The 15,845-nt window shown below is 41.6% G+C and overlaps 1 protein-coding gene across 1 annotated transcript; it reads left to right on the forward strand.

Moving 5' to 3' along the window:
- Window positions 1-666: 666 nt before the first annotated feature.
- On the forward strand, window positions 667-15,297 carry LOC111843772 (uncharacterized). The gene is made up of 7 exons (XM_072713866.1): window positions 667-735; window positions 3,390-3,476; window positions 3,671-3,879; window positions 4,507-5,917; window positions 9,593-9,768; window positions 9,886-10,707; window positions 15,196-15,297. The coding sequence occupies exons 2-7, from the start codon at window positions 3,398-3,400 to the stop codon at window positions 15,295-15,297; spliced, it is 2,799 nt and encodes a 932-aa protein (XP_072569967.1). The 5' UTR covers window positions 667-735; window positions 3,390-3,397.
- The last annotated feature ends 548 nt before the right edge of the window (window positions 15,298-15,845 follow it).

Consider the following 15,845-nt stretch of genomic DNA (forward strand, 5'->3'; position numbering starts at 1 on the left):
TTTATCCATTTTTGGTTGTATTTCAAATGCTGTTTTTTTCTTCTTTTCTTTCCTTCTTGTTAATCTCTCTCCCTACCCCTTTTCTCCACTCATTTTCCTCCTAATCTATCACTCCCTTCCGGGTAGCTCGGCAACTGCTATATTTTACATGTGTTAAAAATAAAATACAATAAATAAACAAATAAAAAGAAATCGACCAATATGAAGGGCCTATACAGAGTTTATAGAGCCCCTCACGGTAAAGCAAATATGTCTGGCACAGCAGTGCATTCAGACCATTATTCTGCTTGCTAAAGCTGCCGGACAGGATGTCACCCCCGGCTCGTCCGATCCTCGTGTGTGCCACGCCCCCTCATTACCTACGTGTGCTACCCCGATTGTGATCACCTGTTGCCTGTTATTTTCTGCGTATCCTGTGTATTTAGTCTGTGTCTGAGTTAGTGTTCCCCAGATCCGTCATTAATGTTTGTTGCCGTCTGCTGTCTGCCCTGAATAAACCCCGTTTTAGAGTATTCCCGGCTCTCTCTCCTCTGATTCCCCGCTCGCCTCGCATGTGATCACAACACAGGACACCAAAAAAAAAAAAAAAAAAAAAAAAAAAAAAGCTATTTTTTTCCTTCCCATGGGTGGCCCTGTTACGGGAAATTCAGTTCCTGAACAGCCAGCTCACGTTTTGCAATATTGAAAGTAAGGAGAAAGTTCTGTTACAGGCTGGAACTGTCCTGTGGGTTTTAAGTAAGTATTTTTATTTGTTGTTATTACTGGTAAAAAAATGTATCTTATTCTCTGGCTACTGGTGGATATAAGAGCTGCTGGATTTAAAGTATTTTTATTTGTATACATCTCAAATGGCTGGCAATAGAGTTTTTCTCGATTGCTCTTGAGCATCTCACAAATTATAATTAACATTTGCAAAACAGCAAGTGCAATCCACACACCATAATGTCACTTCTGCACAGCAGAACATCATTTCTCACTGCTTCACACAAATTTCCAGATGTTTTAGTACATACACTATGTTCTTTTTTACATATCATACATCATTACATGTCATACATGTCAATGGTTGGGCGGTGCAGTGGTTGGCACTGCTGCCTTACAGCAAAAAGGTCCTGAGTTTGATCCTGGGTCCGCTCTCCCAGTGCTCACTGTGGGGTTTCCTCCCACAGTGGTGTGTTGGTGACTATCTGCTCCAGGTCCCCTGCGACCCCAGTGGAGACTGAGTGGTCAGGATGGATGCCAATGATTTTTGTAAAATTGGCACAATTTTCAGTTGCTTTAGTTCTGTTGGTCATAATACATTATGTAGTTTCCCATTGTAATAATTTTACACCCAAATCTATATATGTATGTGTTCATCATGTTAGCCACCTCATGCAAAACAGTTAACCAAGCTTTCAAAATGATTTTAAATATATTCCATAAATTACAGTGATACGGCATTGCTGTGTTTTTGGTTCTCATGGTACATGATTTCGTTGTCGTTCTTTTTTTTGCCATTTTACTGTTTTTTGTGTTATATGGTGCTGTGTAATTTTTTTGTTCACTGTTGTACTGTGTCTTGAGATCTGAAGTAGTTACATGTGCATGCAAGCGCTTTTTCTTGCCAGTGAACTTTACATACTGTAACACAGAGCCTTCCAATGTTGAAAAGTGTGTCTTTGGCATGAATAAGTATCAGTTTGCTAAAGAAAAATGATCAGTCAGTGACAATGAGAAACTGGGAAGTGACAGTCATTCAGAATTGTGGCACTCAGGAGCATAATTACACTGACATAATGACAATATATCTAAGCATTTTCACTCATGGTTAAAACGATGCTGATTGAAGTTTTAATTTTGGTGGCACTGACTAATTCATTGGTGGAATTATTTAACACGTGTTAATTATTTTGGGTAAGTTATATGCTTTAACAGCTAACCTATAGTGTTGTGCCACATGCATGAACTGTTTTGAGAAATGCTCTTATAGTCTTGAAAATGATAAGTACACAGGAAATGTGTGAGGGTTTTCACACGGGAAAGGAGGACACTTGCGTGGTTTCGGGTGAAGTGGTCTGGTTTTATTTTGGGGGAGTCCAAACTTGAGGCTGAGATGGCAAAAATTGGGTCCGAAACATAAGGCAAGTTGAGGGGAAGGAGATGGTCAGTCGATGTGCGTCGTTCAGCAGAGGGGCAAGAGAGAGACGGTGATCGGTAGGCAGGCGGAGGCTGGGTGATCATCAGGACAGAGGGCAGGACGGGTCTCGTGGTCTGTAGACAGGCTTGGGTCAGAAGACGAGTAGGCAAACAGGCACACAGAGAAACAGAGGCGCTCAAACTCAGGAAAACCTGGAAGATCTCACATCACATATCAGCCCATCTTGTCAGACTGATTGAAATATCTTAGAAAAATGTAACGTATAAGTTAATTATTCAGTCAACCAGTAATGTGAATGAATTGACTGTGAATAATACTTCGTTTGACTTGTAGTAAATTTGCAGTCAGAGTAATCTCGCCAATGAGCAAGCTTACTCGGTCAGATCGCATCAGTTGTCATTTGCTGGACATGTCTGAATGTTACTATATAAAAGTTACACAAAGTTTCAAGAATGTTAATATCTGCATATGCATTTTTTATGTCTTATGTGTGGTTTTGAAATGGTGGATACCCATAAATTTGGTTTGCACATCACTCCTGGCAACAGGGCTGCGTATTTCACTGCAGCAGAACGGAGAATTATTATGGTAAAATATGAAGAATTCATATTTTAAATTTGGTCTTGAAAAGGGCAATTCTCTTTCCATTTGCATTTCCATTTTTCAGGTGCTTTTCCTTATACTGTTAGCGATTCAGGCACCCTCAAGGCAATTCAGAAACAGTGATTTTTTTGCTCTCTTCACCATCAATAGAAATACTAAAAAAATTGTTTTGTTTGGTGTATATAAGCAAAAATTAACTACTGGGAATTCTACATAGCATCTCTATTTTTAACCAGGCCATTCTTAATTGGAGATTAATCTGGGCTGAAACTATTAGTTATAAGAGAAGGTACAAGCAAAATACAGTAAGACCTTGGACATTCACGCAGTTACATTCCAGAACCCGTTGCGAATGAGGAGGATTCGTGGATTTTTGGTAGTGTCACTAAAAATGGTAATACAGTATGTGCTTATTTCTATAGTTTAAACCAGGGGGGCCCAGTCCCGCTCCTGGAGAGCTTAGGTACAGCCCTAATTTGCTCGAGGACTTACTGTACACACTTTGCTAATAATTCTGTGCACAGTGTAAGTCTCGTAGGTTGATGAAGACAGAACTGCCTCTGAAAGGTACCATTACACATTATGGACACTGTCATTAGGACCTTGCCTATGAGGTCACACTGGGTAATGCTTGTTCATTTGCCAGCAGGGACGATGGCCGCGATGAAAGGACGCCTGCGTGCCCTGAGGGTGATGGTCCTTGTCTCACTTCTGAGTCAAACAGCACAATTTGGTAAGATGCCCAGATTTTTATCAAAGAGACTGGACACTTAAATTTTTCACATGTTATATTTGAGCTGTTTGTATCCAACAGACAGGCCCTATCATGAAAAAAACAGAATTCTGAACCTAATATTTTGCGTAAAATTAAAATGCATGTGATTGTAAAATTGTTCAAAATAGAAATTATTTGTTCTATTTCCTTAGGATTCAATGAGATAAAATGGGATGAGTTGACACCTGATGTGGCTTTGCTGCACGGACTGATGGGACTACCTGACCGAGTTGTACATCAAGCTCCTGCACATCTGAAATCCAGCAGAATGAAAAGAGATGAACCGACCACATCCACGGCATTCTTCAAGGACCTATGGAAATGTCAAAATGTTACTGAATGTGTCATTCAAAACGAGCAGGTACTAAAAGCACAGCACCTTTATTAGCATTATATTCATTACACAAATACCCTGAGCACAGCTATTTATCTTTCCAATAGAGAAAAATAGCTAGGGAGCAAGTCAATTAAATGTATTTTTATATAGCGCCTTTCACAACCCAAGTCATTCCAAGGCACTTTACATGGGTGTGTTGTGATACATATAGATAAACTAATAGAAAAACAGGGAAAAGGGAAGAAAAAGAAACGAAAGAAAGAGCCAGATGACAATGGAGGAGAGGAACCAAAACCCCAATGCAGGGAGAAAAAAAACCTCTGGGGGTCCAAAGTTAACTGGACCCCCCGGACATGATAACATTATGGAAAAAGATAGAATGGATTTTAGCGCTTTATATTAAAGTCTGGAATGTGCACTTCAATTGTGTATCAATTGTTTGATTTAAAATTTTAAACTAAGGAGCAGAGGGGAAAATCAATTTAAAATGTGTCTTTGTCCCAAACCTTATGGAGGGCACTGTGCATTAGACAAGCAAACCAGAAACGTTGTTGGAATAAAAGTCAACATACCCGACTCTATTTTCACTCAGCTTTAGAATGTATGAAAACTGATAACTCCTGTAAATATCATCTTGTTTTTATGTACTAGAACTTCAGAAGATTTATGGAAGAAATCGAGAGGAGCAAGATTGAAGATAAACTCCTTTTGGCATCAGAGCTGTCTTACACTTACGGAAATAAGCTGATACTCATCATGGACCAGGAGACGGACACTCTTCAGAGGGCACAGCAGGAGTACAGTGAAGATCCTCATTATTCCATCAAGGTTGATAAAGCATGTATAGAAAATGACTCCTGTACCCCAACTGCTGTCAGTACCACTATTGTTAAGATATTTGGCAGGACCTCAGACAGTGGAGACACCCTTTCTGGTTATTCTGGCTCAGCTCTTGCAACTCAGATGTTGAGGTCGGAGCTGATATCTGCACCTGTATTCTCCATTGATGGTAACACCAGTGCTGAGTTTCAGTACAAGTTCATGAGGATTTTTAAGCCACATGGTATTACTCCTGTCCTGGAGGTAGCAACCCAAAATGATCATATTTACCAAGTTATGGATCAGAGCAGCAAAACTACTAGGTACCAAGTCCCAAAGAGACCTGTAGATCACACCACTCAGTACGACTGGCAGAACATCTTGATCCTGGAAGATGACCCCACAGTTCGAAAGATGGCCATCTATCTGTATGAAAAACACCCAACTGTGTCTTCTGTCTACAAGCTGGAGAATCAGAAACCCAAACTGATCAAAGGAGACGCTGTAACATTGTCTCAGGACAGCAGACTGGTGGTTGTGGGCCATGGAAAAAGAGATGGTACAGAAATGAAGGTGGGGGGATACAGGGCCAAGGAGGTGGCTGAGATCATCTCACACATGAACAGAGATGGAGACCACATCAAAACCATTAGTATGGTGGCCTGTGAGTTAGGGTCAGATAAGGTTTTCATTAGCACCTTGCTGAAGGAGCTCCATGCCAGGTCCATCAAAACTAAATTTCATCTGCGGAGATCTCTGTTGCAGGTTGGTCCCTCCGGGAAGAAGATAACAGTGGAAATGACCCCTTATGGAATGGTAGGGAGACAGAAAGATGACAACATGAAAGTAGTGGCTTGGCTTGACAAAAATGAAGAAGCAATTATAGAAGTTCAATCTAGTGAAAGAGGTGAGCCAATTTTTCCAGAGGAACATAACTTTTTAATTCTTGGTGATGAAGAACTTTGGCCAGAAAATCCGAGAAATTTTGTTGCTAAAACTGACCAAAAACCTCACACCCGTGACCTTGAGGCTTTGACTTGGGGTTTTTTCCATAAAAGAAACAATGAAGACTTAGGAAATTTATTGAAACGTCCACCCAGTCATTCAGCAGAGAACACATACGTAATAAATGGCTATAAGGTGGAACGGGACGGTATTGAGTACATACGTCAGCAGGAGGGTTGGATAGATTCATTGGACGAAATCAAGACAGTTCTTGAGAACTGTTATGAAATAAAGACTGGTGAGGACATCTTGAATATTATTACTCACTTTGCAACTTTGGATGTAAAAACTGGACACTCATATCTGATCCTGAATGATTGGATTTATCAAATAACACATGAAAATCTTTATATTTTTCCTGTTGGGAAAAGACTTAATAACAATGAGGTGGGGAATGATGAAAAAATTAAGAACATACAAGACTGCATTTCCAGCCAATTTGGCAATGAAAAATATCCTGACATAACAGGTAAAATTAACAAATTTCCCAATGGCAGAGTAGCGTATGCAGAATACGCCACACAGACGCTTCAAGGTACCTACATTACAGGATCAGAAACTCAGAATACTATTGAGATGAATGCATGGTTTACTACATACTTCATGGCATCTGTTATATCTGAATCGACTAGAAATTTCCGTACATTTCCTGCCATTCTGATGGCTCTGGACATGAGCCGCAACCTTGACAATAATATCAGAGAAAAAGGAATCAAATCCCTGTTTGAAGGGCATCCAATGACAAGAGCAAGGACTTGGACTTCACCAGATAAAAGAGGGTTCTTTGGATCAAGCACGGCCAAAAGAGGGAGAAAAACAGCTCTAACAAGAGTGATAGAAGCTGAAGAAACTATTTGTACGTCATGGTATAGAAACCAAGAAGATGCCAATAATGAAATGTTAGAGAGTTTGTTTCAGCTTGTATCTCTAAATGACAATGAACAAAGAGAGTCGGTTGTACAAAATTTTAATGATGATTATAAAACATTCAAACATGAAGTTGACCAAAATTCACCAAATGTTTTAGGAGGATCACTTGATGGACGTGTAACATCCCAAGATACACAGTTAGCTTCTGCAGTAGAACATTCCCTTAAACAGTCCTCATATTACTCCCGGTCATCTAATGTACTCAGTGACCAGATTGAGAGTCAGCTGGACAGAGATTTTGGTGAAACACTGGGTGAACTTAAAGTGAAACCAGACAGTGTTAGAGTAGAGGATGGAGAATTTCACTGTCAGCTACAATCTGAGAAATTACCTGAAACATTAGGCTGGAAGGTGGCATTGCCTGAAGAGGCCCAGCATCACATGGAGACACTTCAGAAAAACATGAGAGATGTTGCTGAAATTAACAGTCCTGATCCAACCAAAATCCACAGGAGTCCTGAGCACTTGGAGCTTATGGGGAAAACAGTGGGAGCCGTAGGACTGATGCTGGGAATGCAGGGTGCTGTTCATGCCTTTGAAAGTGGAGACATAGAACATGGAGTCATGGGAACCTTACAGACAGCCCATGGAGTCACAGCAATGACTTTGGCTGCGGTAGCAAAGTCCTCTGTAACTTCAGAAACGAAAGTTATGAAAGCTATGAAAAACATCATAAAGAGTCCAGTTAGAGGAACTATTCTTAATATTGTTATGCCAATTGCTGGAATTGGATTTGGCATTTACAATGTTGAAGAAGACTTTCGGAGAAAGGACACTCTGGGATATATAGATGGAGGCTTAGATTTAGCAGTTGTAGCTCTGGATATTGTTGAAATCGCCCAACCAGAACTGGCACCAATTATAGCTCCACTAACCTTAGCAATAAACGTAATACGAATGGGAATTGATGACATTTATATGAGTGTCCAGAATGAATTAGCAAATCTACCACAGAACGCTGGAACGCTGGCCAAAATTGAAGCTTTTTTCAAAGGACTTGACAAAGGAATTTATCATCTTTCTCTTGATGTGCGAAGCTTTTTCTACACAATCCCTTACCGTGAGATTGAGGAAGGACGTAGGCTTGTTGACCAAATTTCAGACTACCAAAAATATTATAGTTTTCATGAGGTACAGGCTGGAAGAAAGGCTATTGATTTTTCATCAGGTGCCAGTTCTTGGAATGGTGGGAAAATCACATTCTGTCTTGCTGAGGAAGGATCTTCTGAATTCTGTATGGCAAACTTTGTATCCTCAGATGAAAGTCTTGGAAAAAAATGTTGGGAGATTGAGACATATGGAACAAAAGATATAGTCCTCGGCACTGGAGAATCACATGAATTAACATACACTGACATACAGCTGAAAGTGTTTTTATTTATACCAGCTGGCCATAAAACTGTGGTGTCTGGTTATAAAGCTTTGTCACACACGCGGTATGGAACATATTATGGAAATGATAAAGAAAACAATTTTTTTGCCAGTCAGTCAAATAATGATAGTCATGATATGGAGGTTATGTTGAATTATTACTACAAGCTTTATGGAAAGAAGGGGGGTGATTCATTCTATTTAGGACCTCAGAGAAGCCATGTAGAGGGACAAGAAGGGAAAGACATTTACATCATTCCTGAGACTGGGGGCAACACTCACATATACAACTATGATCCAGATAAGGCCACTGATGTACTTATTCTCAGTGTCAACTACAGTGATATATCAGTAACAAAATCAGGAAATGACGTTATTTTGCAATATTTAACAGATCACAATGTAAGAATACTAAATTGGTTTCTGGGAGAGGAGTACCGTCACCTAAACATGATGTCAGCTGATGGTGTCTTGTTTGACATCAACCCCACTGTCATATCTTCCGTTAAGCTTATTGCTCTAGGTGTGAACAAAATGTCCAAAACTCAGGATCAGAGAGTGAATGCATCAGAGCCTCTGCTACTCAGTGTGACCAACATTGTGGGCTCTCCTCATGATGATTGGCTAATTGGAAATTCACAGAAGAATGTGATTGAAGGTGGTGGTGGAACCGACCACATGAAAGGAGGAGAGGGAGAGGACATCTATGTGGTGAATGAAAACTCAAAGGTCTACATTGAGAATCATTCTCATGATAATGAAACTGATATGTTGATTACAGACACAAACCTTCATGATTTTAGAATCAAAGTACAAAGAAATAATTTGATTCTTATGACACGTAATCAGAAAATGTTTGTCACTCTGGTAAATTGGTTCCGTTCCGACACAGACCGTCATCTTCTAGTGCTCACAAAGGATTTGGTGACTTTCACCATCTCTGAGAACAAGGTTGCCTGCACAAAGTCTGACCTTTTCGAAAGCAAGTGCATCTTGAGCCAAAGTATTGATTACAGTAAATCCAAAATTTCCCTTGAAATAGACATGCAGAGTGATGAGGCATTTCAGAGTGTAACCCAGGTCTATGGTTCAGACTTAGATGATAAAATCATAGGCAATGCAAAACACAACAGCATTATGCCAGGACAGGGAAACGATTTCATTCAGGGACTAGGAGAGGAGGATTGGTATGTAGTGACTCCAGGCCATGGTTTGAAGATCATTGACAACTACTCACCAGACACTGTAGTTGACACACTGTTCTTAAGAGAAAGATATGAGCTCATTAGTTGCAGATGTCAAGGATTAGACTTATCAATATTTATAAATGAGACCGAAGAAATCCTGTTGAAAGGCTGGTTCAATTCAAAACAGTCACAACACCTTCAAATCCAGTCTGCTGATGGGATAACATTTAAACTCATAGGCGATCTCAGCCAATGCAGTGGTCAGCTTAAGTTCCCGCAATCTGTTGATTACAGAAATAAAGCAACAGGCCAGACCATGTTCATGGATGAAGAAGAGTTTGCCACAGTGGTGGAAATGTATGGATCCTCTAGTTTTGACCTCATGGTTGGAAATGATAAAGACAATTTGTTGGACCCCTTCACAGGAGGTGGCCAGTTGATGGGTAAAGAGGGAAGTGACAGGTACATTGTGAAACCTGAATATGGGATGAATCTCAGGATTGATAACTTTGCTTTGGATGAGAAGGTGGACACTGTGCTGTTCGAGGCAGATTTCATCTCTGGCCAGTTCACAGTTCAGTCTGAGGAATATGACGTACTGGTAAGCACCACTGAAAAAGGGCAGAAAATGCAGGTTCGGCTAATCAATTACAGTACTGGACGTCAAAATCAACATCTAAGTTTCCAGAGTCGTGATGGAGTATTTTTCTGGGTAAAGTCTCCAGTTAGAAACAGCACTGAAAACACACAGACTCCTTGGATTGAGCCTTACAAGGTGAAGCTGGTTGAAAGGCAGACAGACTGCCGTATAGATCTGAACTTGCATGCCAACCTCTCCACTGTTCACACAGTGCAGGGCTGCCTCTATCAGAGTAATCACATCCTGGGTAACGGGCAGGAAAATGCCCTCTTTGGTGGCGTGAAAGACGATGCCCTAGAGGGAGGTCCTGGGCATGACACCTTGATGGGTGGACAGGGCAGTGACATCCTGATGGGGAACTCTGGAGATGACACTTTATATGGAGAGGAGGGAAATGATACCATGCTGGGGGGCTCAGGAGCCGACGTCTTTGTCCCCGGGCTAGGAGCCGATTTGGTGGATGGGGGCTCGGGCAGAGACACTGTGTTGTACCAGGGAGATCACAGGAAAGGTGAAGGGGTTTATGTCAACCTGCTGACCGGTGAATGCCGACAGGCAGATGCTGAGGGAGACGTACTCAAGGACATCGAAAATGTGATTGGCACCATTTACTCAGACGTGCTTATTTCAGGCTCAGAGTCAACGCTGCTCAAAGGCTCAGATGGCGATGACATCCTTGTATCTGTGAACGGGGATGATTACTTGGTTGGAGGAGAGGGTAAAGACATCTACCTGTTAGTTTCTCACTATGGCCTGCTGACTATTAACAACTGTGCCGATGATAATTCCACAGATATCTTGTACCTTGACTTCCTGTCTCAGGATGATGCACTAAGCTGCTCACAGACATCTGATTGGCTGTCTCTGACTTTTGGTGGGTCTGATGGTTCAGTGGTTGAGGTGAGACTGATGGAATGGCATAACAGCAGTGATAAATGCGGCCATTTGACACTAATCCTCAGGGAGGGGGCGACGTCTATTGATAAACTACAGATTTGCCAACGTAATGACATGTTAATTTACTTGGTAAGAGCAGTAGCAGTTGCTACAGTTGCTATAGCTGCAGTAGTTCATGTAATAGGAATACTGTTCTACTTCCATAAGTGTGTCCACAGAAATAAAGAGGTGAACGGTGAAGGAAGGCCAGCCAATAATGAGGGAGAGGCCGGTCTAGAGAGGTCTGAGGATGTATCAGACCTTTAGGCTAAATACTGGACAGAGATAAAACACATCAGCGATGCATCACACTGGAAAAAAAATCTTGTAAAATTTATGGCAAATTATTGGCAAAAAGTTGACAATGAATAATTCTAATTTTAGAATAATTTGCCATGAACAATATTTTATTGTTCAAGAGTTTTATTGTCACAGAAAAAAGTCATTTTCAGCTTTCATGATATTCTATTTACTGCATTTTACGGTAATTTTCATTTATACCCTGTAATACCCTGTAATTTCACATTTTACTGTAATTCTCATTTATACCCAGTAATACCCTGTAATTTCACATTTTACTGTAATTCTCATTTATACCCTGTAATACCCTTTAATTTCACATTTTACTGTTTTATACTGTAATCTTTATTTACATTAAATTCTGGTAATTTCAATTACTAATTGCCAATAAAGTATGGTAAAATACTACCAGTATGTTTCCGTAAAACTACAGCATTTAAAATTGCATGATATGCGCTGGAATAACCTACAGGCAAAGAACAGATTACATTTATTATTTAGTATTTTAATGTGAAATGTTCTAAACATTACAACACAGTAAATCCCAAACCAAATAAGCTCAAAAAATAAGCATTCTACTGTATTGCAAAAAAATCCTGTGTTTTGAATAAATAATTCAGTTTTGAAATATTTCATATGAACATGGCAATAACATCCATCCCTCCATCACCGTAACTGTAACCACTCAGTCCCAACTGGGGTCATGTTGGGGACTGGAGCCTATCCTGGGAGCAAGGGACACAGGCAGGAACCAACCCTGGGCAGGAACCAACAGACCACAGTGCACACACACACACACACAATTTAGACTCACTAATCAACCTGCCCCCCATGCGTTTGGGCAGTGGGAGGAAACCGTAGCCCCTGGTGGAAACCCACATGACCTTGGGGAGACCATGGGGAGACCTTGGGGAGATCTTGGGGAGACCTTGGGGAGAGCATGCGAACTCCACACAGAAAGGACCCAGGACTGAACCCAGGACCTTCTTGCTGTGAGGCAGCAGCGCTAACCAAATATTATTTCACATAATTAACAGACCAACTTGAAGTTGCATTCTTATTTACATGCAACAGTAAATGTATGTGTAACTTTTGTGTGTGAATGACAGTTTGCATGTGAATGACTCTGTGAGATGCTTGTGCATAAATATGTATGTGCACACGTGCTTTTCTTGAGCGTGTGAATGTGTGTATAAGTGAGAGGACCAGATTTGCTAAAGGTTTGTGCCAGAGCAAACCCTCTTTTGGTGTTAAAGTAGTACTGTCGGTATTTACAAGCATAGAATGAATTTATCTCATCAAGGTGGAAAGCAGAATGTCCTGTGGTTTGTGGGTTTGATTGTGGTTTGTAATCTGTGGTTCTGCTTAATCCCTTACACATCTTCTGGGTATTACTGCTGTGGTAATATGACTTCACTTTGGATTTGTAGTTGAACTTTGCAAATTTACTTTGATAACGATAATGAGGTCATATCTGATTTTTTTATGTGTCAAAGCCGCAGCCTTGGCATTAAGCTTTTCCGTACGTCTTTATTTACCCATGGTTTTTAGTTTGGGTAGGTGGTGACAGTGATTTTGGGAACCACATCATCAATGCATTTTTTGATGTAGCCAGTAACATAGTCCACATCGAGGTCGATGTCGCCCCCTGCAGCATCGAGAAAAAACTGCCAGTCTGTGATGGAAAAACAATGACGTAACAATTGCGATTTACTTGCCCAGCTCTACAAAGTGGGTTTCTCCTGCTAAAGCTTCCTCTTGTAGGTGGGCAGTAGCAGGATGGGGGTGGGATCGGACTTGCAGAGGGGGGGGGGCTTTGTAGCCATCCCGAAAGAATATGTAAGCATTATCCAGCGTTTTCACTCCAGAGAGCATGATGTTGATATAATTTCAGTGCAACAAAAGTTATTGAATGAATGTTACATTTATAAAGCGCTTTTCAAGACACCCAAAGTGCTTTACAAAACCAAAGGGGAGCCACTTCAACCCCCACCACTGTGTCGCCCCCACCTGGATGATGCGACTGCAGCCATTCTGCACCAGTACACTCACCACACAGTAGCTAAGGTGGTAATGGGGCAGGAGCAAATTCAGGAGTTAGACATAGTGAATGATTCGGAGACCAGAGTGGGCAATTTGGCCATGACATCGGGCTACTACTTTTTACATCTCACCCGAAGGACGGCACCATTTTTACAGCACAGTGTCCCCATCACTGCCCTGGGATCCACACAAACCACACGATGGGCTAATCTGTCAGCCACTCCAACTCTTCTTCCAGCAGGAACCCACTTCCCTAGTTGGTCTCCCATCCAAGTTATAATAATAATAATAATAATAATAACATAAACAGATAATTTATTGATCCCCATGGGAAATTCTCTTACAGGACCCCCAACTTGCCCTCTAGAGGTGACAGCAGCTTGACAGCAAAGGGCACACAGGGTTTTGCTCAAGGATCCACAAAAGTGGCAAGGTTAGGCTCAAACCAGTCACCTTCTGATGACAGGCACAAAGGCTTAGCACACTGAGCCACACACTACTGGCCAGGCCCAAACCTGCTTAGATAGATCACCTACCCTGAACTGCAGCTGGTGTGGTCAGCACACACTCCACCTTTACTTTTACCAGAGTCTTTTGTTCTGTCGTGGCGATGGAGGGAAAAGCCCCCCAGATAGACGGCTGCATCCGGAACAGATGGGTCCAGCCAGGTTTCAGTGAATGATGGCTCCTTGTAGTTTGTAATATCACGGTGAAAAGTCAGTCTGGCTATCAGTTTGTCCAACTTGGTGTTAAAGGATTAAACATTAGCCAGGAGAATGTTTGGAAGCGGAGGTTGATGAGTCTGTTTCCTCAGTTTAATTTTGGCTCCTGCAAGTCTCCCTCTCTTCCTGTGGCATTGCCTCCGTCCGGGTAACAGGTGAAAGTGGGACACTTAAGTCCAAATTGACACATCGTCAATACAGAAGCTTAGTGCACAAGCACTACAAATCACTTAAACTGAATGCTTCTCTCTGGCTTTGAAAGATCCGAATCGTTTCAATTATCTGTCTCTCTGAAGCCCCATTTTTGCCATCAGTATATTCACCAGTAGGTGTCACTAGCGCACATTGTGTTAAATGAGACTTAAGGTAATTAGCTTTTTAGTGAATCACCTGCCCAAACCACAGAATGACGACGTGCTGCAGAGTGGACGTGAAAGGAGAATTAATCGGTTTGGCAATTTTCACCACCACCCGCCATTGGTTGTCATTTACTGTCTTCTCACAGGTTTGAGACAAAAAACTTAATGCCTTCGGGTAAAATCAAATTGCCCATTTTTAATCTAATACACTGGGTTTCCATAATAAACGTAATTAAGCAAAACAGCGATATAACAACGTGTAATGTATAATTCACCGGAAAGGAAACAATATTAATTATCTGCGATCGATATATATTTATTTTGATAGTGATATGTCAAAATACGATACTGGGTACACTGAAACCATTAGCCGACATATATTTGGCTGTTCTGTTGTAAACAATTTAGAAACTAATAATAGGGTGACCAGATAATCCATGTCAGGGAGGACACTTTGAGCTACTTTGGGTTTTATAACCTACTTTCAAATTGAAAGGCTACTGTGCTCGGCTAAATAGTTCAGCTCTTCTTGTGCTTTGACTGGTTTGTTTCCTTGACTGAAAGACTCATCCAGCTGTTTCACATTAACATTAGTGCCTCATGTATGATTATAGGAGACTGACCAATCAGCACACAGCAAGAACTCAGTGCTAAAGTGAAATCCAGGTCCTTTTAATTGAAATGGTAATTTACAATTCCTGTCCTGGCTCAGAGTGTCCTCCCTGACATGGATTATCTGGTCACCCTAACTAAGAGCAAATGACTAGAAACTGGACAAAAGAAGAAATTATGCCCAGTTTCCAAAGGTCAGATTTTTGCTAAGTTTCATTTTGAGTAATAATCAGCAGCTATGACACGGTCAACACCGACCGCCGACCGCCGACCGCCAACCCAGCCCTGCAGTTACTTTTCTCTGTAATCTCTGTAGTTTCGCATTCCAGGTAAGTGCGGTGCCAGGTTTTTACTTTCGATTCGCCAGGTAACCTTAAGCCCTGTCATTTTGAATATTGCTTTTTTTGTGCCCGTAGGAATGCGACAAAGGAATGCACCTCTGGTGCAGGTGCGACAAAGGAATCCCCAGCACAGCTGGAAAGATGCGGTGGGGCAATTGCGCCATCTTCTTGCGGTAACCTGAGAGAGGTTGTAGCAACGGCGTCACTAGTTGACTGGAGCGAGGCTCCATATGTGACATCATGAGTGACGCTAATTCAACGCCCAACCAGCTAACCAGACAGCCTAGTTCTACAGGTTTTACATATAAATACCCATAAAGACCTGAAAGTCATCCTTTCTAGGCACAAATATTTCATGATAGATCCAGCGACATTGAACTCCAGCGTAGTAGTTGGCAACTTGGGCGAAACAGACTTGGCAATATTAATTAAAACAGAGAATACCTTGGGTGCCGACTTAGTAGAGGAGGCAGCAGTGCTTGGTGCTGTCTTGGGTGCCGGCGCAGAGGCTTTGGACACTGACCCAGGAGAAGAGGCGTCAGTGGTGTTGGACGCATCCGGTCCTAGCACGGTTCTTGGTGAGTCCGTCTCCTTGCGATTCATCTGCTTTTTCTTCTTACTGCTGAATTTGCAGTGGAAAGCTTGGGCAGCTCAAAAGGTGGAAAAGGAGGCAATCCACAATGTAAGTGCACCTGCCTTATCATTGCCTCAGCGACCCAGCTTTT

Source organism: Paramormyrops kingsleyae, chromosome 7 (assembly GCF_048594095.1).
Source record: "Paramormyrops kingsleyae isolate MSU_618 chromosome 7, PKINGS_0.4, whole genome shotgun sequence".
In the NCBI taxonomy this organism is placed as follows: Eukaryota; Metazoa; Chordata; class Actinopteri; order Osteoglossiformes; family Mormyridae; genus Paramormyrops; species Paramormyrops kingsleyae.

Coding starts and splice junctions, on each gene's coding strand:
- LOC111843772 (XM_072713866.1), top strand. CDS start 3,398: ATGGCCGCGATGAAAGGACGCCTGCGTGCCCTGAGGGTGATGGTCCTT. Junction 5,918..9,592: donor CTGTTATGAAATAAAGACTG/GTGAGGACATCT, acceptor ACCCCTTCACAG/GAGGTGGCCAGTTGATGGGT. Junction 10,708..15,195: donor CTGATGGTTCAGTGGTTGAG/GTGAGACTGATG, acceptor TTGTGCCCGTAG/GAATGCGACAAAGGAATGCA.